This window comes from Leptinotarsa decemlineata, unplaced genomic scaffold, assembly GCF_025532065.1.
Source record: "Leptinotarsa decemlineata unplaced genomic scaffold, Ldec_3_MD MMD2_P_RNA_scaffold_5, whole genome shotgun sequence".
In the NCBI taxonomy this organism is placed as follows: Eukaryota; Metazoa; Arthropoda; class Insecta; order Coleoptera; family Chrysomelidae; genus Leptinotarsa; species Leptinotarsa decemlineata.
In genome coordinates, this window is record NW_027412532.1 from 6,051,117 (window position 1) to 6,076,630 (window position 25,514).

At 36.2% G+C, this 25,514-nt stretch overlaps 1 protein-coding gene across 1 annotated transcript in view; it reads left to right on the plus strand.

The window, feature by feature from the left end:
* fz (frizzled class receptor) overlaps window positions 1-25,018 on the plus strand; it is a 258,256-nt gene extending 233,238 nt beyond the window's left edge. The window contains exon 2 of the mRNA XM_074169351.1: window positions 21,911-25,018. Within this exon, the coding sequence (XP_074025452.1) occupies window positions 21,911-22,428 (518 nt within the window). The 3' untranslated portion in view covers window positions 22,429-25,018. The remainder of the gene's footprint in view (window positions 1-21,910) is intronic.
* The last annotated feature ends 496 nt before the right edge of the window (window positions 25,019-25,514 follow it).

A 25,514-nucleotide genomic window follows, 5' to 3' on the forward strand; every position in this document is an offset into this window, starting at 1 on the left:
TATAAAATTATCTTTCATTACAACAGTAATTGGACGGTGAGGATGAGAAAAAATATTAATGATAAGGCTGAGGTGAAAATGTCGGGAAAAATGGCGGAGTTCGAGGTCTAAGGTCAGGCAGAGACGAGACTCGGGAATGACCACGGGATGGTATAATTGGAATTAGCAGGGTATGAATAAATGTCTATTTATGGGGAATTATAATTTGTTCGATGCCAATACGTAGAATCTAGAATGCGATGGGATTATAATTTTATAAATGGACAAGTTCAGAGGTTATTTCAGGTATCACGGTTCTATTCAAGCTACATGTAGTATCAGAGAGGATTACTGTCTGCTGTCATCGCTAGTACGTCAAAATTTCATGAGATAAACCTTGGAGAATAGACCGAGGCATCCAATAATGCTCTCAAATGTGCAGGATTTTTCATGTGACATAAAGACGAGGGTATTAGATTCCTTCAAAAATTTTGTCCGTTTTTTTTTGGTCCCTTGGGAGCTGTCTGACTTGTCCATTTAGTCCAAGTCTCCAGAAAACACTGCAGCCTCTTGGGCTTATTGTGTTTATTCTCCCATCTTCTCATGACACCCATTCCATCAGTCTCATTTACTGTACTAGTTTGTACAGGTTCCGTGTTGGATGTTCGTCATATTCTTCTTGACGTGATTTTGTACGTCCATATATTGCCTGCCTCCTGTGATTCAGTGCCTCACATTCGCATAAGATATGTAGAGCTGTTTCTATCCCTTCGTTGCATAATCTGCAGCTGAGGTGTTTGTTGTTCTGCTCCATTTTATTCAGGTGTCCTCTAAGCGGACAATGACCGGTTAGTAACCCTGTACTCATTCTGAACCGATCCCTACTATTTGAAGTAGTTCTTCGGTTCTTTTCTCGGACGGTTCCCTAATGAAGGTTCTACTGTGTTTGTTGCAGTACTACCTCCGCTTTCCTTTTTATCCTGTCCAAGTGTTGGTTCCAGGTCAGTTTGGAATCTAGAAGTACTCCCAGATATTTAACCTCCCCGATACTTGTATTTCTTTCTTTAGAGGTCCTAGACCCTCTGTTTTAGTCCTCTTGAAGAATGCTACTATGGTCGATTTGGATGGGGTTATGTTGAGCCTTTCTTCTTCGGTCTATCTTGTTAAAATATTCAGGGCCTGCTGCATGCATCTCTTCACTACATTATTATATTTACCCTGGACTAAGATGACTAAGTCGCCTGCATAGCCCAGTGCTTTATACCCATTGTGGTCCAGGAGACTGACGAAAATAACATTATTCTGCCTGCTGACAAAGGAAACGCAACAGTGGTCTCACACACCTCTGACTTCAAAAGCAAACTCAGTAAAGAAACGTACAGAAGGTTACAAAAATACCCAATAGAGATAATCTTGAGATAGACCAATCAACTGATGAAAGAATCTTCATTACCACCAGAGACAAAGAAGAAACTTTGCAGATCAGAAGCATTACCACCGAGGCTCTATGGTTAACCGAAAAATCCACAGAGAGGATGTTCCACTGAGACCGATATCAAGTGCTATTGGTTCACCAACCTACAACCTCGACAAGCATTTGTCGGATATGCTGCAGAAACATGTATGAAAAACTTTGACGTACGTCCGAGACTACACGAACATTTGAAACGCATCACCTTGAAGCCAAACGACATTCTAGCTTCAATATTGTATCCTTATTCACAAATAGCCTCGAGGAATCCCTCAGCTACATAGAGGAGATGTTTCTACAAGGTATCAACTTATTTCGACAACGACAACTTATTTTCAATGGAATAAAACCTTTTATGAACAATTTGATGGAGTTACCATGGGCAGTCCAGTAGTGGCGGATTTTACATGGAAAAATTTGAAGAAAGAGCCATTCAAACTTCAGAAAAACGACCGAAGAACTGGTTGAGGTATGTAGATGACACATTCGTTGTTTTGAGCCATGGAAAACAAGAACTTCAGAACTTCCTAAACCATCTGGATAGCTTTCATCCAAAAATCCAGTTCACCATGGAATTACAAAAAACCTCCGAATCACGTTCCTTGATGTTTCAGTCATCAAGGAAGGTAATCAACTAGGCCATAAGGTGTGCAGGAAGAAAGCACGCAAAGATCGATTCCTATATAATGGATCCAACCATCATCCAAAACAGAAACGAACCGTCATCAACACCCTAGTTATATACAGTTTGAAGTAGACTCAAAAAAACCTAATATTCACTCAGTTCAACCTCCATATATTGATGACTAATTGTTACTCGCGGCTTCGCCCGCGTAGAATTCTGTTTGTCACATTAAGTATCGTGGCAGACCATTTTAAACAAATAGTTCATCAACCCAAAACTTCAGGTTTCCAAGTTTAAAACTGACGAAATTCTATACAATCTTTAAAGCCCTATGTTTCTCCCTTGCGGTGGAGTTTCCTGATTCCCTTTCTTGATGCTTATTTACGCTATACAAAGAACCTTCCTGCATATTTCAAGATTCTAGGTTCAGTAGCTTCGGTTGTACGTTAATACATGAGCGGGCTACAGCTAGTTATTTATATTTTTACTTTAAAAATACAGGTACTGAAGAAATATGTCAACCGCACTAAGTAATGAATAGCTTCGAGAATCTTATTATGTTACCTATAAAGAAATTCGCAAAACTAACACAACCGCCAACGACGTCTGCTCTCATGGGTCTGCCTGCGTTCGAGTCGCGTTCTCGGCGATGGCGCTTCATTGATTAGACCGCCCCTCTACTCCCGCGCATCGTCCACCGTCGTTTTACAGTAGACGCGACGCGTAATGGCTTACTGCGTTGCGTCGTGTTAATCTTATCGTGATTACTTTTAAACGAGTCGTCCAAATTACTCAGTGTAAAAGACAATGTTCATCTGTATCAAATACTTGAAACGACAATTGTGTCAATTTTCGAAAGAAGAAAATTTGCATTGTAAAAAAGTATCCAATTTATTTGTATTAATGGCTCAGTATTTTGCATATAGTGGCTACCACATAAGAGGTGGATATATTATGCTATCGCAGACATTTATTTTTTATTCAAAACTATTTGAGATGAACAATCTTACGGTACTGGATCTGCATGTAACTGCATGTAGCTCTCAGGGAGCAAGGAATTTTTCTTTACTTAATATGTATCGTTATATCATGACCAAAATTACACAAAGCCTTTGTAAATTGTAGCCTATATATTATTCTGATGTATAAGCTGTATTTGTGTAAAGTTTCATCTGAACAGTTCAGTCGTTTAAGCATGAAAAAGCCACAAGCAAACATATACATACGAGGTCCGGCTATTGAATAACGAGACTGCGCGCCTAGAGGGCGCCGTAGAGGGGTGGGGAGAAAACGAGTAGTGCGTTGGGTATCTGAAAAATCTTCTCTATTCACTTACCAAAACACGTTTCCGTCACATCAAAGTATTTTTGCAGTAGCGGTTTGAAAAGAACGTGTGTTTTTCTCGTGCCGAAAACCATGTGCCGTATAAATCTCAAATTTCTCGTTAAATTGAAAAAAACTTCGACATAGTGCTATAAATTGTTGCAAGAGACCTATGGGGACAATTCTCTATCTCTTGCGCGTGTTTTTGAGTCGTGTAAGGGCTTCAGTGACGGCCGTGAGAGCAGTGAAGATGATCAGCGCCCAGATCGCCCTGTTACTGTTTCAACTCCGAAAACAGTGAACAAAATCAACCAAATTATGCGTGCAGATCGTCGAATGAGCATCCTGATGTTTGCCAAGGCTGTAAACGCTGATAAAAAAACGGTTAGAAAAATTTTGCAGGAGGAATTTCACATGACAAAAAGTCTGTGCAAATAGCATGACTCCTGACCAAAAGCTTACGCGTCAACAGGTCTGCTCAGATTTCCTTGAAAGGTTAGAAGATTCCGGACTGATGAATAACATTATTACTTGCGACGAAACGTGGATTTTTCAAAACGATGTTGAAACAAAGCTGCAATCATGCATTGGAAGACGCCTAAATCGCCCAGAATCAAAGAAGCAAGGATGTCCAAATCAAAATTCAAGGTAATATTGATCGTTTTTTCCAACATTAACGGTATCGTGATACCTGAATGAGTTCTAGAGGGTCAGACTATCAACCAAATTTACTATTTGTCAGTTTTGGCATAGCTGTATATCAGACTTGATACCAAAACTGCAAAAATGAAGTGATTTTCACCCGAATTGCTCCCAACTGTAATTATAGTGATCCCCACTTGAACACATTTCTCGCTTATTTAAAGCAACAAAAATGCGCAGGCAACTAATAACAACTATTCATCGAGATTTCGTCTTCGATCGAACATTCCAAACGAACTCGCCAAGGCGTGAAATGCTCATACACTCAATGAAAGTGTTTAAGCCTAACTGTTTCCTAGATTTTTGAAACAACTTATCGGCAGATAAATAATGCCGAGTGAAAGAAACTTTTCAGAAATGAAATTAATGGCGTTCTAGACTGAAATCTAAGATATTGTATGCAATGCATTGTAAGTCGAAGGAAACCGTTACTAGGAAGAAATACCTCCGTGCCTTTATAACTTCTGCTCTTGTTCACGGTTTTGTGTATTAGCAATTATATGGCTAATGAAAATGGTTTTTGAATGGACTCCAATGGCGTTAATGAAGATGCCTTTGTGAGAAACGTGGGAAAAATTGACTCTGGAATCTGCTACCTAGAATACCACACGGTGTTTTACTGCTCAGACAAATAACAGTAAATTAGATAACTTCTGGGCACTACAGATATTGACATTTGTTGAATTTGTTTGGAAGAAATGAAAGAAACTAGATGGAGCCATAGTCCATGGGTTCTAGTTGTCTGCTTGCTATAAAAGCTGCAACATGATACAAAAATAGATTTCTCATCAGGTAGTCAAAAATGATCTCTGACATGACACCTTCAGGTTCTGGTGCAGGTGTTTTCAGTCGCAGACACAGGACAGAGATATCAACCTGCCTAGAAACCTAGGCGACTGTATTTCAGGCGGAAATTTACCCTATTGAATTGTTTGCGGAGAGATTGGAAGAATCCAACCTCATGGAGAAGTCAAAAAAAATATTCTAGCACCGAGCAACGTCAAATACGAGTCTCCGCGATAGGAAGACTTAACAGATTGTCTCTGAATTGGATTCCGGGCCATACTGGCCTGGAAGGCAATGAGACTGCTGACTCCCCCGCAAAGAAGGATGCTGCAAGCAGCTTCATCGGAACCAGACTTCTGGCAAAATCTACTAAGATTGACCTTTTCCAAGACGTTTATAAATCCTTCGAAGTACGGAACCAAATAATTGTTAGACTATAGAAGTGATGACCTACGTTGTCTAACAGACCTACTTACGGGTCACTGTCGTCTGATTCATCATAGGCAGATGCTTGGACTGTCGGAAGACGGTGTGTTCCGTCTCTCTGAGCCTGTCCAGTTGCAGACCGAATCAGACCCGCTAAATAAACTAATTGGCTCCGTTGAGAAGAACTCATTTGGCCAAATTTTAATGCATCTACACTTTGAACCTAAATACTTCTACTCAGAATCGTTCTTCATAGACAGTTTAGTCCAACAATGCATTGATGATTGAGTCTAGCACCACTGATGAGATCTATAGCAGCCTGAAACACCGCTGACTGGTATTGGAACACGAATGTCTGTAACTCCTTGTGACTTAAAGATATTGTCGTTAGAAACTATTTCATCTAAGGTACCTTTACTTCCATTGTAGAATTTCTTCGATGTCAACTTGGAGTTATCACCCGTCAGAAGGTAATGCTCATACAAATTTGTAAACTAATCGATCATAAGTTTAACCTCAGTTATTAAACTATCCACGGTTAGTCCTGTGACTATGATAGCAGTGTCTTCAGCGAACATTGTTAGATGACAATCACTCACATATTCAGATAGATCTTTGACAAAGAGTACAAATGATAAAGGATAAAGAAGAGTCTTGAGGAACCTCCAATCTAATCTCAAGTTTTTCTAACTTCCTTGCTCCTCAATTTTAAGCGACTTCGACCATTAATGTATAATTTAATCTACAGTAGTGTGTTGGTCAGCAATCCCAGCACAAATAATTTGGTCAAACGAAAATCTTTCATGACTTTCCAAAGAACAGACAAATACGTTCATCATGAATATAATTGAGGAAACACTAGGTAGATGTTTCAATAGAAGAATATTTCTGAATGGGTTTTCGAATACTGCTCAGAAATGATAAGTGGAAAAAATTCAAGCAAATTTGATTTTGTTATTCAAGATTTTGTCGAACGAGCCGGTGAATCAGTATCAGCCCGGCAGTGGGCGACAGACACAGATTGTAATAACTGCGTTTAAATGAGTATCTTGACAGTTTCCCGCTTTTTTTGTTTACTTCCTTAGACATCCACCTGAGATCTGTACTGTACATTATATATATATACACATTAATTGTGCAATTTGTTTTGTTAATTGGCATCAATTACGAGTACTCGTATATTATAATCCACGTGTTGTGTCGTCGAGAAAATAAATTTATTTTTTGGTTGTGTGGGTTTTTATTGTTTCAACAAGATCGTTTTTCTTTCTAAGGGAAAAACAAATGTTGACATCTGATATCACAAAAAAATTTCTTGGCATGAACATTACAAGTGACCAAACCACATGATTAAAGAAAAACGTTGTGAACGTTATGTTTTTTGAATTTTTCATTTTTTGGGCAGAAAATCATAAATTGCAACTCAAAATACAGCAAATCCTATCATAACGGATTTTTTCAATTAATTGATCGAAATCTTTGTTAAACATTCAAAATTCACCGCTAAATTCTACTATCGATAAAACAGTTCCATTTTTCATCTATCAGAGTGTAGTTAATTCATCCACTGTGACGCATTAGGATTTTTTCCCCAAGAGGGATCCATTATCCCAGTGACATACTATATAAACAATCAGGAGTATTTGATCATAGACAGCAGTTTTACAAGTTACTGGTATTGAATCTATTTCATTATGAAAAATAAACATTGTATAGGCCAAGCCATAACCACGCCACTAGAAATAAAAACAGATACATAGCACCATTTGCACACAAGTCAATAGGGCAAAGGTCTTAGCTTTCTTTGGGCCCCGTTGTGTATAATTCTTTACCAAAAATATTCAAACTCTTGAGTCGTATAGTCGATTGAAACATTCATTGAATGAATACATACGCAGCATACCTCGCACAAAAATTAGCGGAATATTTGACCAGAGTAGTTAGATATCCATTCATTGTGCATTGCCTTTTATTTTATTTTATTCCACCACAGTTCATTTATATATTATTTAGATATTATCACATCACTTTGTTCTGTTTTATTCTCCAATAATTTTATTCTGTACATTGTATACATTTTCGATTGAGCTTTTGATATATACAATTGGGTGTAAATCTGAAAATCAACAAGTCAATTATGGTTCCGCTGAGACTTTCCATAATCATTGATGAAACTGCATGTATTCATTGTGCATTGCATTTTATTTTATTTTATTCCATCACAGTTTATTTATATATAATTTAGACAATATCACATCACTTTCTTTTGTTTTATTCTCCAATAATTTTATTCTGTACATTTTTAATATACATTTTGGATTAAGCTTTTGATATATGTGTATATATGTATATGCCTTATTTATTAAACCACACACAAGTGACATATGTTGCTTCCGTGGAATGTACGATATTTATTTGCAATGTATATCTCTTCTACTTGTCTTGTATGTGAGCAAATAATTTTTTTTGCCGTAGTATGCGCTGGTCAGGCCCTATCTTGCGGAGCCCCGATACATTCGGGAGGGCGCGCCAGCATTATCAACCAATGACCACTCCAACAATCAGAACGACCATCTTGACAGAGTGATCTGGATAGAGTCTGCGGAGTTCGAAGAGAAAATCTCGATATTTTATCCGTTTTTCCTCCTCTTTTCTGACGATATTCGTCTCGCCAGGAGCTGAAGACTCCACGGCAAATATCGTTTTGCTCTGGTGGTCGAGAAGGACTACATCAGGCTTATTAGCTTGTATGAGACTGAGGGTGGGGAACGAATAGTTCCAATAAATTCGGCACTTCTCATTCCCTACAACGGATTCAATATCCCCCGGAGCGTAGGGCAACACCGGTGTCTCGTCAATACCGTAAGAGTGCCGTTGTTGTTGTAATCTGTGGTCGGCGATATCAAATGGATGAGAAAGATGGTTTAGAGGAAGATTTTTACTGGTTGGGTGTAGTGTGGTAGAAAAATATTAAAATTATATTTCAAATAGAATTTTTGTGTTGAAATGAAAAGTGTTTCACATGTTTAGTAGAATTTATAGGTGTACACTATTATTTTCTGTGTACTTTCGTTCCTAATAATCTGTACAACCGTTTATTGTTTTTCTTTGTAAACATTGAGGTAAACATACCCACGGTAATCATTATACTCGCAGATTGCTCCCGTATTCAGAGTTGATTTCATACAAACGTGTTCTTGAATGAAAATATAGATCATACGATGAAACGCAGGATTAATTACCCTCGCGAATTTAATTATACGTTCCGCGATGTGCCACAGGATGCTCTCGGCCAAAACAACGAAAGGAAAATTAAGAGATGCAAATTACTCATCCGATAATACTCTGGCATTATTCGCGAACGGGTTTTCATTCTTGTTTCGACTTTTCATAAAAAATGAAAGTGAAATCCGCATTGTAAGCGTCGATGCATCAATCACCTTCATGACAAGAAGCTCTATTTTCAGATGAAGGTCAATACTCAGTATTGAAACAGCAAGTGAACAATTCTCTAGGTTTTTGTCGAAGTCCATTATCAAATGTGAATATCTTTTGATTTTCTAAACAACCTACAAGTATGAAAAGCAATATCTTAGAGGAAATCAAATCAAAATATTTTATCCTCCAAAATAAAATCTTAATGGCCTCTCCCAAACATCAACATTGATTTTTTTTCATTTATATCTAAGGTATGTGGTGAGTTGATTACATACTCCAATTTCCAAAGAACTAGCCGTTCAAGAATGTATCATACTGATATCATCTTGTCGTAAAATCGCTCAGCATCTCAAATACAAACTTTCCCCATGATTTTATCGGTAGTCATAAAATTGTTAATCATTTATTCTATATATACATATATTTATTCATATAAGAGTCATGAAACGGTTCTTGAAAAATGCTTTCATAATGTTCTACTATGTAGAATAACGTATTGCAAATGTTTGAATGGTGAATAATCTTCAATATAGTTCAAGTAAACGGTACAGGGAATTTCTGTTCCAATTCTCTGTTTCACTATCACTGTCGTCATTTATATCAATAATGAATTTATTTCCACCATTAATATGGAAGTGTCCAATCTCCATTTATTAGTCTTTTCATGTAAAATTACTTTTGTAATCCTTTTCTGCTAGTCTTCTTCGGTAATATTAAATACTTCTTTAATTATTTCTATTATCTTCTTATTAAATTTTGGAAAATCATTTTTACGCCTGATGATTTCCCCAAATCAACTCGATGGAATTGAAAACACAAAAATAGGGGAGAAGTCTCAATATGGACATACCATACTTTTTCAAATGTTTTTGTCTGTGAAACTTCTAGTTGATTTTTGGTATAGTTATCTTCAAAATACAAATTGTTATCCATTAAAAAACTTTGTATTCCTTCCTCAAATTTTTATTCGGTACCTCAATGAGCTGTCGCGAAGGAAGCGGGATCAATGTGTTTTGAAACCATTCCTCAAAAATATTAGCTTTCATGTTCTTATGATAGTCAACATGCAGTCCTCAAGTTTTTTTCCACATAATTTCAAAGAATTCGGAACCCATCCTTTACTTCCTCCGCAATGCACAATGAGTAATCGCGATCCTTTGTTTGCAGGCATGTTAGGCATACACATTCTCGAACCATCAGTCCACCCTTTCGTAGCTGTGGCGTGAGTGGCATACCAAGTTTCGTCCAAATAGAAAATTTGCCGTTGTTCTTGTCTATATTTAGTTATTTATTCTAAGTATTTGTTACGCAATTCCACTATTCTTCTGCATTCCATAACTGCTTGACGTTTGTTTATTTTTTTAAATCTAAATCCTTGTTTCTTTATCCAATTCTGAAGAGTTTTGTCACAGCAGCTCCCGTTATGGCGGGAAGTATTCAATTTCTTCCTTATGATTTCAATTGTAGGAATCTCATTGCTTTTGTAACAGTCGTATATTGTTTTTTAATGATTTCATTAGATGAACATCTAAAGGTTTTGGTTATCCCGTATCACATTGCGTCTTGTTTTTGACTATTTTACGTAGAGTTGAGAAAGGCATTTCGGTTAAATCTGGTGTTACTTGTAATAATTTGTTTCCCTCGAAACCAAACTTGACATGTAGATTTTTATATACATTGAAACATACTCTCTGTGTTTCAATATTCGAATGCATCTGAATCTTACTCACTGGTATCTCTTTTTCGCATTGTTTACCAGCGCTATTAGAATCACTACACAGGACACAGGACAAAGTCTGCGTTGTTATCACACTCGTTATTACTATTAGTACTTGTCCAAGGACGCCAAATTTTAAACAGATAACAAAAATTTCAAGTAATTATAACTGCACCAATATCGACTTTCAACACTCATTTCGCGATTAGTTCCTGAACTGAACATTGACGGCACAACGGCCATACTCATCCCCACATTTTATTAGCCACCATAACATGACTTCAAATTTAATTTTATGACTCTTCGGCCAATCATAAAACCCAGTTAGTAAAAATTATCTAATACGAACCGTCAATTCTTCAGTCCATGTGGACTAGTTCGTAGCGGCATTATTTCTCTGTATTGGTTTTTTTGGCCTTTAAGATGCCGATAGCTGTAAGTATTCATATTAAAGAGCAATATACTGCTTATGTTACATAACAGAATGGAAGATACAAATCAAAGTAAGTTAATACAAGGTGTAGATAGAAAACAATAGGCCTGATTTTCCGTGTGAGAAACGTTGCGAGCCTCTAGAGCAAACGCTATACATCCCGTCTACATTTCAGCCAGATGGATAACACTAGCTTGCTCAGTTGGGCCTATGGTCGTGTCAGACTGTATATTTGCCGCTCGTCGAAAAAATGGCGAGAGTTATAATCGAGCAACGTTTCAAAGTTAAATCTCAAGAAGGATCATAAACTGTTCGAAAGAGTTATTACAACATGTGACGATCATGTTGTTTTACCTATGAACCAGAAACTAAGCGCCAATAAATGGTCCACAGGTACATGACTGAAGAAATTCTCGTCTTCTTCTCATAGGCTGTTTTTCCTCTTCATAAATAAATATCATGTAATTTTTTCCGTTCTTTTTGTGGTTACTAAGCCTTGGTATTAACAGAAATTAGTATCCGGTGCTTTGGCATGTAAATTAAAAGTTCCCCGCGCCTTTTAATTATCATCCATTGTTTGCCCGTCAACTTCACTCTCCGATGAAGCATTCGACTCGTCGATATGTTTCATAATGAACCTGGGATATTCTTGCAATATCGAGAATAAAAAGCGGAATCGTACTCCGACCAAACCAGTTCTTCGCGTGTTTTTCTGCCAGTCGATAAGTCAACCAGGATTTAAAAATGCCTTTATAGTCATATAAACTTGACTCCGTTCACACATTCGTGAACACGAATAACAATATTATAAAGTACTATTAATTTTCAGATATAAACTAACTATAATTTTTGTATTGGACTTAGTCACGTTATGTTTTGGTAATAAGTCATTTTACTTGTAAACCGGATTTTTCCCACAGTGGTTGTATCTTTCAGAACAATTCTGAATGAAGAACTGCCTGCATCTCACACAAATGTTCTGGAGAATTTTCCAATCCATACCATGTGTAAAGTGACAAATTCTGTTAGCGATAATTTAGATATATTAAGTTGAAAATTGTCAAATATAAAATCCCACTTCCTAAAATAATTGTTTTGTCACCTATAATAAATATAAAATGTGAAGTCTTTAAAATCACTGTTTGTAGTGTTTGTAGACTTTACAGTCACTTGTTTGTGATGTATTTATTATATATACACTATTATTTTCTGCTCTGTAATTGGGCTATGTCCTGTAGAGTATTGTATTACAAATAAATAAATAAATAACTATGATATTACCTCTTAATGTTCGACTCTTAGCACGGACGTGTGAAATTAGAGTCAAGGATTTAGTTCCATTTCCTGACAACACCAACTTGCTTGGTGGAACGCCCGTTGAAAAGAGTGTTACACTTCTGGAATATGGAAATATGGAATATGGAAGCAACGTTGAAAACTTCGTGAAATGCGCTGCTGTTGTACCAGCAGATGATATGTCGGATCATGAACTCATATATGCTGAGTTACTTACTTCGGCACCCAAAAAATTGGAAACATGTAAAGTTATCAGGGACTTTCGGAATTTTTCTATAGACGATTTCTATTCAGATATCCGGCATACTCCGTTCCCTTCGATTTACGATCTGAATGGTATGAACGAGAAACTGCAACTTCTAAACGACTCCATTCTTTCGGTCTTCAACCATCATGCCCCACTGAGAAATATCAGAATAACAAAACCTTATTCCCCTTGGATTACTGATAATATACGACTATTAATGAAACTAAGAGATAAGGGTCGCGCTAGGTGGAAACGATCGAAAAATGTAGGTCATTATGAGTATTATAAATCTTTGAGAAATTATACCACTCTAGCATGTAAAAATGAAAAAAGAGCTTACTCAACATACGATGCGAACAAATGGTGTGAACAAAGTCTGGAAAGAACTAGGTTTACTTAATATAAATAAAAAAAAAACCTAATGATATTCCAGAAGAACTTAAGAAGCCTGATGAACTTAAAAACTTTTTCGTGAATTCAAATGCCAACTTGGTAATGCATCCTGAAATTCTGGAATTTTACAAAAATGATAAAAGGCAGAAGAGTCTTGAGTTTTTCTTCCAACAAATAAGCGAAATTGATATACAAAAAATCATATACACTATAAAAAGTAATGCTCAAGGCTCCGATGGCATAAATATCAGATTATTGATTATGTGTTGTCCTTTCATAGTACCTTACATAACACACATAATAAATTTCTGCATTGAAACAGGTGATTATCCAAATTGTTGGAAGGGAGCCCTGGTAATACCTCTTCCAAAAAAAAGTAATCCAGAAAGCTTCAAAGATTTGCGTCCAATTAGCATTCTGCCAGCTGTTTCTAAGTTATTTGAAAGAGTGATTTACAACCAACTTTCTGAATTTGTTTCAACTAAAAACCTTCTACTAGAAACACAATCGGGCTTCTGCCCATCTCATAGCTGTGAAACGACAATTTTAAACATTACAGATGATGTTTTCAGCGCACTTGACCATAAAAAAGCTACAGCACTTGTTATGCTTGATTTTTCGAAAGCTTTCGATACGATAAATCACATTATTCTCCTCACTATCCTCGAATCCATTGGTTTGTCAAATATCGCGGTTCAACTTTTTGAAAACTATTTAAACTAGATAATATAGTATCCAGTCCATTGAAGATAAATCGGGGTGTTCCACAAGGCTCGATTTTAGGTCCTGTTTTATTTATATTATATACCTCAAACTTTGTGAACGTAATCAAATACTCCAAAATAAACCTATACGCTGATGATAAACAATTACATCTTTCATTCCACCCTTCGGACATGATTACTGCAATGCAGATGCTAAATGAAGACATAGCCTTATTGATTTGTACTTCTGCGCAGCATTGTCTTCAAATCAATGCTAGTAAAAGTTCAGTTTTGGTCGTTGGGGCTAAGAGAGAACTGAATGGCTTTCAATTAACTGTAGACAAGGATGTGGTTGCACCGACTAAACATGCAAAAAATTTAGGTATCATCCTTGATTCAAACTTGAAATTCAAACATCACATCAATAAATGCATCAGTATTGCCTATATGAACATCAAACAAATTTATACCAACAGACAATGTCTCAACAAAAAAGTAAAAACCATACTCTGTGAATCTCTTGTATTATCCAGATTTAATTTTGGAAGCACAGTCTATGGGCCATGCATTGATTATGAAGATAAACGTAGAATTTAGGTTTTTCAAAACAATTGTCTACGTCTAATACACGGCATCAAACGTGGCCAATATATATCTCATAAACTCAAAGATACCAACTGGCTCAATATGGCAAAACGGCAATCATTACATGCTGCTTGTCTATATCATAAAATTATCACTGAAAAAGCTGAAATATTTATACAAGAAATTGTCATACCGTTCAGATGTCCACAATATCAACATTCGTTACAGGGGAAGACTAACACCCCCCATACACCGTACAGAATGATTCAAAAAATCTTTTTCATACCAGATCGCACGAGTGTACAACTCAATCTCTGATGAATTTAAACTCAAGTCTTTGAAAAAATTCAAAAGAGCATTGAAACGGAAATATTTGAACGAAATCTAATGTACACCCATTGTCAATAAGAATGGTGGTTGGTAACATTACTACCTTCTTTTTTCTAACCGTTTATAATTATGTCTAATATACTATTGTGTCAATTATATATTTAGTACTTTCACTCAACAATTTGTAAATAGTTTTGAATATTTTTCTCTGTTATTTTTTCTGCCGATTTTTTTTTTCGTTTTTTTGCATTACATATGTGTATGTGTGTATATGGGTACATATATGTGTATATGTATTGTGTATACATGTATATATATTTCTTTTTTTTTTGGCCTAAGATGAAAAACAGAGGTTGCATCTTTTGGTGCAACCAACTGATCTTCAGCCTTTCCCGTTTATTTATTGTATCATTATCTGTTTAAAATCTGTTTTTCCGTTAACCAGCTGTCGCACCCCTACGAACGACAACCCTCAGAAGTCGAAACTTGTGCGAGCTAAGGATTAACGAGGTCTTACCTTTTAACGTGTGATTCCTAACACGGGTTGGACGGTAGCAAGTGAAGATCGATCGTTCAGACTAGGGCTTGAACCACCGACCAACACGGCAGTCAATTCGAGTGAGTGAACAAAGCACCCACGCCGAACCGCTTGGCTACCGGCTGACCTATTATTATTATAAAGACCTATTATTATTATTATTATTATTAAAAAGTATTAATCGAAAGTATCGAAGGATATTCAATCATGGTTTATTTAGTAGGATGTAGCATTTGCCGAATGGTGTTTGGTAGAGATAATCGGATCCGGACATTAACATAGTTATTTGTTACATTATTAAATATGTTGCATAGACAATTGTTAGTTTCAGTTATTACTTAACGGTGCTTGATTGCTTCCTTCTGTAGACAACAATGTGTGTCATGACCAATCCAGCAGCAGCACACCAGAACTCAGTCCTCCATCAGGTGGCTGATGGTTACTAGTTCTAGTCTCTTACATATCAGAGACCAAGGTTCGGTCAAAGGTTCAATATTCTTGGGAAGTCTAGCTTGTCTTGCTCTTATCATTCGTTCAATATTATCTATTGATAATTTGTTTGTCCTCAAGATGAATTTTTACGTATATCATCTGGGTATCCGTTCCTAGTAGCATTTGTGCTACCTCATCGAACAGCTCGTTACATTTATGCCGGCATGTCGTGATATCCAAACGAAAGGTCCACTTGATTTCTCCGATTCATCTAGAGTGGGAAGGAATTGCTGTACTGAATGGTCTTTGCGAAATAGATTGGATAGCACTTGATGAATCAGTACATATTGAATATCTCATGTTTTGCAATATTGCGTAGAACTTGGAAGTGAAGATATATACTGACGCTCTTAAAAAGTGTCCAAGAGAAGAAATCATTGGGAATTCCTATTGAGTGACGTGCACTTGGATGTTGGTTGAATAAATTTTTGAATGGCAGTTGCTATATCTTTGAATTGGTATCGTTTTCATATATTTGGTGTGCTGGGGTGCACATCAGTTCAAAATAAATTTTTTAACCGACTGTATTCAGTTGCTGGTTTCTCAGTAACAATATCAGGAGCTGTTCTAATCCACCTGATCATGTATGATAAAAGTATGAAGATCAGGAAGCCATAACAATATCCGTCTCTTTCTTTCTCTGTCTTCAGACAGCAGTTCCAAGGAGTGTACGAGTTTCTAAAAAAATTTCAAAACGCCGTTACGTAGTTCCTTACCGCGCGCAAGTCACATTATCCATTATAACTGCAAACGGGCCGTTTAAATTAAAGCAACGTCACGTTTTTCATGAATCTTATAAATTAAATGAACTTTTCAAACGTAGATTACGATCTCGATATCGCCTATAATTCAAATGATCCGATAATCAAGCGAAACGATAGACGACGCTTTGTATATCTAGCCGAGAAGATGGTGGAGATAAAACGAGATTTAGGATATAGGATAGCTAAGGTCTTCTTCTCATTAGACTCGAACGGAATACTAACGAAGCGATTCTTTTTTCGGGCAGGAAACTGTAAAAAGTTTTGTGCTAGATGTTCTTTATATAAACTACTCAAAATGAATACAGAGACATGTCCGTAAAATGCAATAAGTAAAAAAATATGTATCATTTTGTGTATGTATGATATGTATATTTATAAAATAGTTTATAGGTGCCTTTATTGAATTTAACTTACATTTTTTTCAAAATGCTGTTTGGTAATGCGATTAAAAAGAAATAGAAATGAGTGTCAAAAGCAAATAAAATTTATTTTAGAAAAAAATTAAGAAAAATGTACATTAATAGTGAGTACGTCCACCCCTGGCTCTAAGAAGTTCGGCACAACGACGAGGCATGCTTTCCACCAAATTTCTAATTATTTGTAGTAGTAACTGCTCGTAAATCGTCAAAAGAGCATCTGTAACTTGGTTCAGATTTTGGAAGGGTGGATGATCCTTCAAACGTCTTTCCAGTTCATCCCAGAGCTGCTCAATAGGATTTAAATCCGGACTATTAGCTGGCCATCTCATGACATTAACAATGTGCTCCTGTAGGAAATTTCTCACGACCCTGGCTACGTGTGGCCTGGCATTATCTTGTAAAATGAACCCAGCGCCTATATTTTGGGCAAATGGGACGACATGAGGTTCCAATATCTCCTCTATGTAACGGACAGCCGTTAAAGTCCCTTCCCGAAATACCACAAGGTCCGTGTGTCCTGTCAAATGTATACCAGCCCATACCATTATGGATCCACCTCCAAATGGAACAGTTTCTTGCACACAGTCATCCAAATAGCGTTCACTGCGACCTCTCCATACTCGAACACGTCCGTCATTGTTGAATAACATGAATTTTTTTTCATCTGTGAACATTACATTGGCCCACTGCTCTAAATTCCAATCACGATGCTCTTGACAAAAGTTTCTACGATTTCCTCGATGAGCTGGAGTTAATCTAGGGTCTCTAGCAGGTCGTCTTGCATGGAGTTGTACTTCGTGAAGTCGCTTTCGTATCATTTGGTTCGAAATTCGCGTTCCCGTAGTTTCTATAAGACGATTTTGCAGTGTTCTAGCAGAATCGGTGTAACAAACGATCTTCTCTGCGGGTTGTTGCCCGCATTTGGGGTACACGACGCCTTGAATACCCTACTTCGATCAATGCCACTGCTCTAGCAACTTGAAATTCTTTGAGGTACACCCTACGTATCGTCCTTCTACCCAGTACATCAACATTCATTGTTTAAATTTTAAAATTTAATACCTATCACGAACTAAAGTAAAGTGAAACTAAATACAGAAGTTTTCATATTAATGATTTTGTAGCCAAAAGTACAAAAAGAAGTGAAAAAGGTGAACAACAACCGAATGGAACATGATAAGAATTAGTATGGAGTACACACCATCATGAAATAACACATATTTTTTTACTTATTGGATTTCAAGGATGTGTCTCTATATTTCGAGTAGTTTATTTCATGAGGTTTTATTGACAAATGTTTTGGCGAATCATCTTTTATCGATATAATTCACATATTTATTTTTTGCGTGGTTCTCCAATTAAGTTATTGGAGTTCGTATTTTCGAAAGGTCAAAATTGGTGTTTCAAAATTTGATCATACTAAACTCCACTCAATTTTTCTTTTGAACTTTGAAATGATTGTATTCATGACACACATAATCTAAAGCTGTACTGGAAATTAAGAACTCACTATCAGTCCTAGAAAATCTGTTCTGGTACCTAAAAGTCGAAAATATGTCAGTATAGCTTCAATTTTCAAGATCTCTTTTATTTGGAGAACTGCGTTAATGTGTGATAAACTTCCTGAAAACGCGCTTTGAGAGCACATCTCTTAAAGCGCCTTAAGAATTTTCCTGTAGTGCTTGTGTTTTTTCCTTAAAACAAACTTTAAATGAAACTCAGCTCACATTTATGAAAGAACTGACTATCGACGACGCTTTTCCAAGTTTTAATTTTTTGCCTCTTTTCAGTTTATTACTATTCAATGTTGAGAGATTTTAGGCCTATTTTTATTTACGAACCGAATTAAACCGAAGCGCTGCCGAAACAGCCCAAACAATTATTCAGGCATTTGGCAATGACAGTGTTAATGAACGCACTATTCCATGTTGGTTCGCGAAATTACGTTCCGGAGATTTTAGCCCCAAAGAGGAGCCCTGAAGTGGTCGACCTACAGTAATCTAGGACGAGAATTTGAGGGATCATCTGGTGGAGACTGACACACCACAAACGGTGCGTGGGATGACGGAAGAACTAACTGTCAGCTCCCGTACGGTTTTTGGTGGTTTGAAACGTATTGGAAAGGTCAAAAAGCTAATCTGTCATACTGAATAGGTATGAAACCTTTGGTTTCCTATACTTCGGCAGTTAAGATGCAGAAAGTGTGAGCTTTTGGAATTACAAAATTGTCTCAACCTAGAAATGTATGTGGACACCTGAAGATTCTGGAGTTGTTTAATTTAACAAGGGATTTAAAGAAAAGAAGTATTTCTATGCGCTCATGAAAAGCTTCATGGACTGCAAGGGCCTTGCACTGAAAGCTGCAGAGAAACTCAGAAGCATTTGGTAATAGTACAGGATCCCGCCGCAAAATCACTACGTTCATAGCGAGGTTAATCAAACTCAAATTTTCACATGAATTTATGAATAGGAAAATACATTTATGACAGGTTACCATTCAAAAAGTGGCCGTCAATATTTTTATTTGAAAAAATCAAGCTACTAAAATATTTTATGGAGTAAGAGCCGGGTCGAACCCTCTACGAAACCCTTCATCACTTGGAAGGATCGATTCCAGCTTGAGAAATGGTTCTGAAGCAGATTCTGTGAAACATGTTCTCCTTAATTAAGGAGGCAGTTGTCCTGAAAATCTTGCGAAAAAAATTGGATTGGATAATTCAGGAAACATTCGCTACATGAATAGTGTTTTACAAGTATTGGAGCCTCTTTCATGTTTGATATTCGTAGTTTTAGTCTTCTGTAGATATCATAATTGGGTCATTGAATAGAACCAGTCGATACTTGATGAAAATCCATATTAAAACTAATTATTACACTTTATTGTATGATTTTCACTATAAAGGGTTTTACAGAAACCGTAAAATGAGTTTTTTTGTATAATTGGGGTCTTGGTCCATGCTTAATCATAATCGTTCTTCAAGAATAGTTGTTTTCGATAATTCATTCATTGTTTATTCTAAAACCACTGATAAGATCCTATGATTGGCAGTGCTGTCTGGAGTTGGGTGACATATGCTTTGTTCTTGTGGTCTGATTTGATCTAGTTGAAGTTACAGCTATATACAGAAAAAGACAAACGATGAATGTCGTCCAGTGGTCAATGTCGAAGCTTGGATTTGTAATGGATCGCCTTTGGGAGTCTTATTTGAGTCTCCTGTCCCGAGCGAATGCGTACTTGTGTGTTCAATGGTTTTCTTCGAATTGTACACAACCCATACTTGTTTGGGGTTGAAAATCCTCATAAAATCGGTATAAAATTTTTGCAAAAGAATAACCCAAATATTCATTATATAACCTCTATAACCTGATATGTTTTCACTGAAATTCCCACACGATAGTGACGTATTATTAAGTAATGATTTTTTACGTCTTTCATACTTAGGTGATTTCCATTTCCAATTAAACTCGCTGAGAGTCCTATAATGATTTTTCGCCATTAGAAACAGATAATCGAAAAGATATCATCTCACGGCGCTGTAACTGGAATAAAGCGCGTGATTTTCAGGCCATGAATGCAGGAAGTTTGATATAAAACACGGAATTAATGGAGTAGCAACTGAACACCTCACGCCGTTCTATAAGATTGGTCGATATTTCAATTTGTGTTCGAATTACTTTTGAATAACTGTTAATTACTTTTTAGCACGGTCTGGTATATGGAAGTTTTCGAAGCAGGCATTCATGAATAAGATATATGAAAAATATAATTTTGAAATACAAAAACTATCAAAATAGAAAATAATATTTTGTTTCAATTAAAGAATTCTCACCTCTTTTTAGCTTATAACTATAAGTTCATTAGTTCTTTAGATGTCTGGCATAATATAGTCTGTATAGTCAGTCAGTCAGTTTATCGATAATACAACCAAAAGAGTTAAATTATAAACAGATTACAGATCATACATAAAAACATCGAAAAGCAATAAAAAACAAGTGGTTTAATAAAATATGAAAATATGCATGCATACATAAAAAATAAAATCAGTTGAAATCTGTGTCTCCCAGATACTCACTTATAGAGTAGTACGCTTTTTTTAATAAGCTATTTTTGACTACTATTTTGAATTTATCCATTAGATATTTGTAGCAGTTTGGTAGATGATTAAACAAGGTTATTGCCATGTATTTTGGACAACGTTCCGTTTTTTGGAAACGGTGATTCGGCACTGGAAGTGCCGTGTGATATCTACTGTTTCCCAGCGCTCTGTTTTGGCGTTTATTAGTATATGCATGACATAGAAAGACTGGAAAGTCAGGATTTTCAGCTGTACAAATAAATCCTCACAGCTGACTCTCCTGGCCACTACAACGATATTTCTAACTGCTCTTTTCTGGAGTTTAAGTAACCTATCTGCCTCCTGGGATACTCCTCATACTAGGATTCCAAATGTCATTACTGACTGAAAGTGTGCAAAATATCATCAATACAGATTTTTCGACGGTCTTCCTGAGTTGGTACGGGGGATAACACTTGAGAGCTAGTTTTTGCACACTTCATTTATATGGGTAGTCCATGTACAGCGTTCAGTCACATGCAGCCCAAGGAACTTCATAGAAGGTTCTTGAGTGACAGATCTGCCGTTAGATTTCAGCAACAAGCTGTGGACGTTGTCTTCTCCATGTTCAAAACTAATCCATTTGAATCCATTGGCTTTCGAACTGTTTGCTCTACATTACTCCCTGTAGCTATGAGGGAGGTGTCGTCTGCATACATTATACAACTTTCATTAGAAATGTCATTCGCGTATTTCAGATACAACAGAGGACCTATAACAGAACCCTGGGGAACCCTACATCATTTATTGTTTGCAACGAAGTGTGATTATTTGCTTGAACATACTGCATCCTGTTTGTCGAATAACTTTTCAGCCAATCATGTACCACTCCTCTGAAACCGTACAGTTCTAGTTTTGTTAAAAGATGTTCATGGTTCGCAAGATCAAATGCCTTGCTTAGATACAAAAAGGTGCAAATCACGTTGATATCTTCGTCTAACTTCTCTGAAAGTCTATTTACAAGCATCACCATTGCATTTGAACGGGATCCTGTACTATTATATCCTTTAATCCACCTCCGCCAATAGCGATCGGCCAAATACTGTGCTTTTCTCCATGTGTGGGGTGATTTTTTTTAATTTGCGATCACCTGCGATCCAATTCTAATGTTCTTTTTCTCATTTCAGGTGACATCCTCAGTGGAGTTTGCTACGTGGGAATATGGAACGTGGAAGCCATGAGCATGTTCGTCCTCATCCCCCTCGTCGTCTACCTCCTCTTCGGTACCATCTTTCTTGCGTCGGGCTTTGTATCCCTCTTCAGAATAAGGACCGTAATGAAACACGACGGCACCAAGACGGACAAGCTGGAGAAGCTCATGATCCGCATAGGGGTGTTTTCCGTCCTTTATACCCTCCCAGCGCTTGTTGTCATATCCTGCCTCATCTACGAGCACACCTACTTCGATGACTGGATGATGACGTGGAACCAGGACATGTGCCAGAAGTCCAAGTACGCTATTCCTTGTCCGAGGGATATAAGAGTGGAAAGCCATCCTAGATTCGAAGTGTTCATGATCAAATATCTGATGACGATGATAGTCGGTATCACGTCTAGCGTCTGGATCTGGTCGGGGAAGACAGTGCACAGTTGGAAGGTGTTTTTTAACAGGTTGAAGGGTAGGCATGTCGAGGCCTATGTTTGAACATTGTTAGATTTCAAGTTATTTATCGGTCCGATTGTAGCGGACTTTTTTGTGACCAAAAATGTACCATTTTTATCAACCCGATTGCTGAAGAAGGATGCAAGTGGAATGAATGCAGTGCCAATCGAAGGACAGTGACAAAAGAAAAAGATAATCCTGTCAAAAGTTTCACCAAGATGGAAATTCAGGAGCTATAAGAAATTCAACTCAATGACATTTAAATATGTATAAGAACTTAAAACTGCAACAATGTTTCAATGGAATGCCATAATTTAAAATATTCATTAGCTGTCAGATTCGTATCTATTCAACAAATAACAACCAACTAGTAGAAAAATTGGAACTGCCAAAACTTTTCATATTGCCAGGGCACGTAAGCAAAACTCACCTCTTACTCTGGGCATATTCAATGCAATCATGGAAAATGTGAGTCAGTTATGTGGAAGACTCAACATATACCAAAAGCATTGAAGTAATTTGAGAAACTCTGCGCTAGGTTACAGGGGTTTCTCAAATAGGTTTCAAATTCCACTTGCCTATGTATGATGAGTGAATGGTTTTTTAAGGTGTGATAAACAACACAATGAAATGGGAGTCTTGTAGACGTAAATATGTGTACCTAACCTTTTTGTAAAATAGACTTGTTTATTCTTGTAATATTTGTTGATGACATGACTAGATGCACTGCCAGTTGCTCTTTATTAAAATATTTTTGATATGTATCCATTTCTGAGTTGGAAGAAACAAAATTCAGTCTCTCTCTCTCTGAATTGTCATATATGTTGACGTTTGTATTTTTCCCTTCAATTTCATCGACTACAGCCAAATAGATGAAGTTTCCTTTGTTATCATTGACGATAATACTCATAGTTGATGTTTTTTTTCTATGGTTATTAAGATTTCGTTACTCAGACAATCATGTTAAAAGCGTTCAGTATTTTCTAATTTAATTTCATCAGAGAAAATATATAATATTCAAATATTTACATGTCTTCAATTATATCAAGCAAGGTTTCATATACCTACAGTATTTCAATTGAAGTTAATACTATTAGTCATTTTACACAGTTGGACTTAATTCTAGAACTGAAACTAAAATCGAAGCACTATATTTACAATCATTCAATATCATTGAAGCTAGTTATAACGCCAAAACAAGTTGATTTAAACCAGAAGGAATATATACAACAATTCTGATGAATTCGGAAAGCCATTTTGGACAATATAATGACTAGTTTTACTTGCTCTTATTGCGGCATGAAATTGAAAGTTTAATTTTTTACTCGAGAATATTGCTTTACTTTGATTGATACATAAGTTTCATTCCTGGCTTTTCAAATTTATAATATATATTTATTTTGTTTCCAAGTTGTCAATGCAAAAATGAATGATTGTAGAAATCTAGGACTTTGAATTTAGATTTACCTGAAAGAGGTATCAACTTAAGGTTGAATGCAAAAACTTGCTCAGTCCTCGTCTTTTTCTTTTGTTGATAACAAACCAAGTGTTTAGATTTATTATTGCTTATTGTCAGACATATAAGGTTGATTGTCACTCTCTGTACATTGAAACATTCACTTTTGTTTTCAAGAAGACTCATAGTAAACAATAACCACCCTTTCAGTTATGAACAAAGGGTTGTTACTCTCTGTACATTGAAACAGTCACTCTTGTTTTGAAGAAGACTCATAGCTGACAATTACCACCCGTTCAGTTATGATCAAAGGATGACATATTTTATATACTTGTGTAAGAAGTTTCTTTGTCAATGAGCATCCTGCCATTGTTTATCGCTTCCAAAGAATCTAAGATAAGCGCACACAAATCAAAAAGTATTTTTTAAAGTTTTAACTCTGTGACATTCATGTATAATAGTATTTTGTACAGTGTAAATAATACTCATTATGTCGTAAGATTTTGACTGAAAGTAAATTTTTATATTTTAAGTAAGTTGTGACAAGGGAATCACAGATAAACTTTGTTTCCTACTTCCACTTTTTGTGAGAAGAATCCATATGAGATTTGGAGAACAGGGAGTATATTGCAAAAATATTCAAGAATATTTCAAGGAAACATTGTTTTGCATCGCATGAAGGATTGATGCCCCGCCATACAGTAAAGTTTAATGTAGAAATAAATTTATTGGTTTATCACATTAAAATATTTCACAAAAGGTCCATGTGAAATAATGGCCCACTGTATCAAGTCTGTGTAAATATTTATACTTTATAGTGGAATATTTATTGATTTCATTGAAAATTATTAGCATTCTGGGAATTTGAGAATTTGTTTTTTTTATGGAACACTAATGAAGAGTGCTGTGAGTTTGATCTGAATTATTTCAAATAGTTAAATATTTTCAGTTTCCAACACCTTGAATTTTGTCGAGTTCTATATTAAAAAGTTTCGATTTAAGGGATTCCTGAATTCCCGAATCTATTCAGTCAATTAATCAATTCAACTCAACTATTTTGAATTAAAAATTGTAATATTACTAGATTAGGATTCTTTTTCAATAATATGTATAAAATATATATTTTGGCTTGTCAATTACTTGTATATTACTTTTCTAATTAAATGTTTGTCTTTATTATGTTTCTATCTTTTCCCAAACCATACAAAATATAAACCTGACTGATCATCGACAAGATTTAACTGAAAAAGTTGATGATTTCAGTTAACTCCTTACATGAGAACTAAACATTAAAAAGGATGAATTGGTCCTTTGTTTTAAAGAAACTTCAACTATTGAAAGTTATCTTCAGTTCGAATATACTGTATACTTCCTTACCAAAGATAAGGATCCCACTGCTAGCCAACTGTAGGTATAGATGAAGCCAGAGTCCAAAAACATCGCATTAGTGATCCAACACCAGATAGCGTTGTTTCGACCTCTATCATGGTTGTCATCAGTAGTAGATACTGAAATGAAACAAGAATGTATGGTTAGACTCAAATATCCTTGAGGGACATGCTAAAAGTAAGTCCAAATATATCTCCTTATGAAAACATCATCTGTGGGATAGACAGTAAATTCAAATGCCAAATCTTGCTCATACAAGATGAACATGGTTCCCCAGCAAACA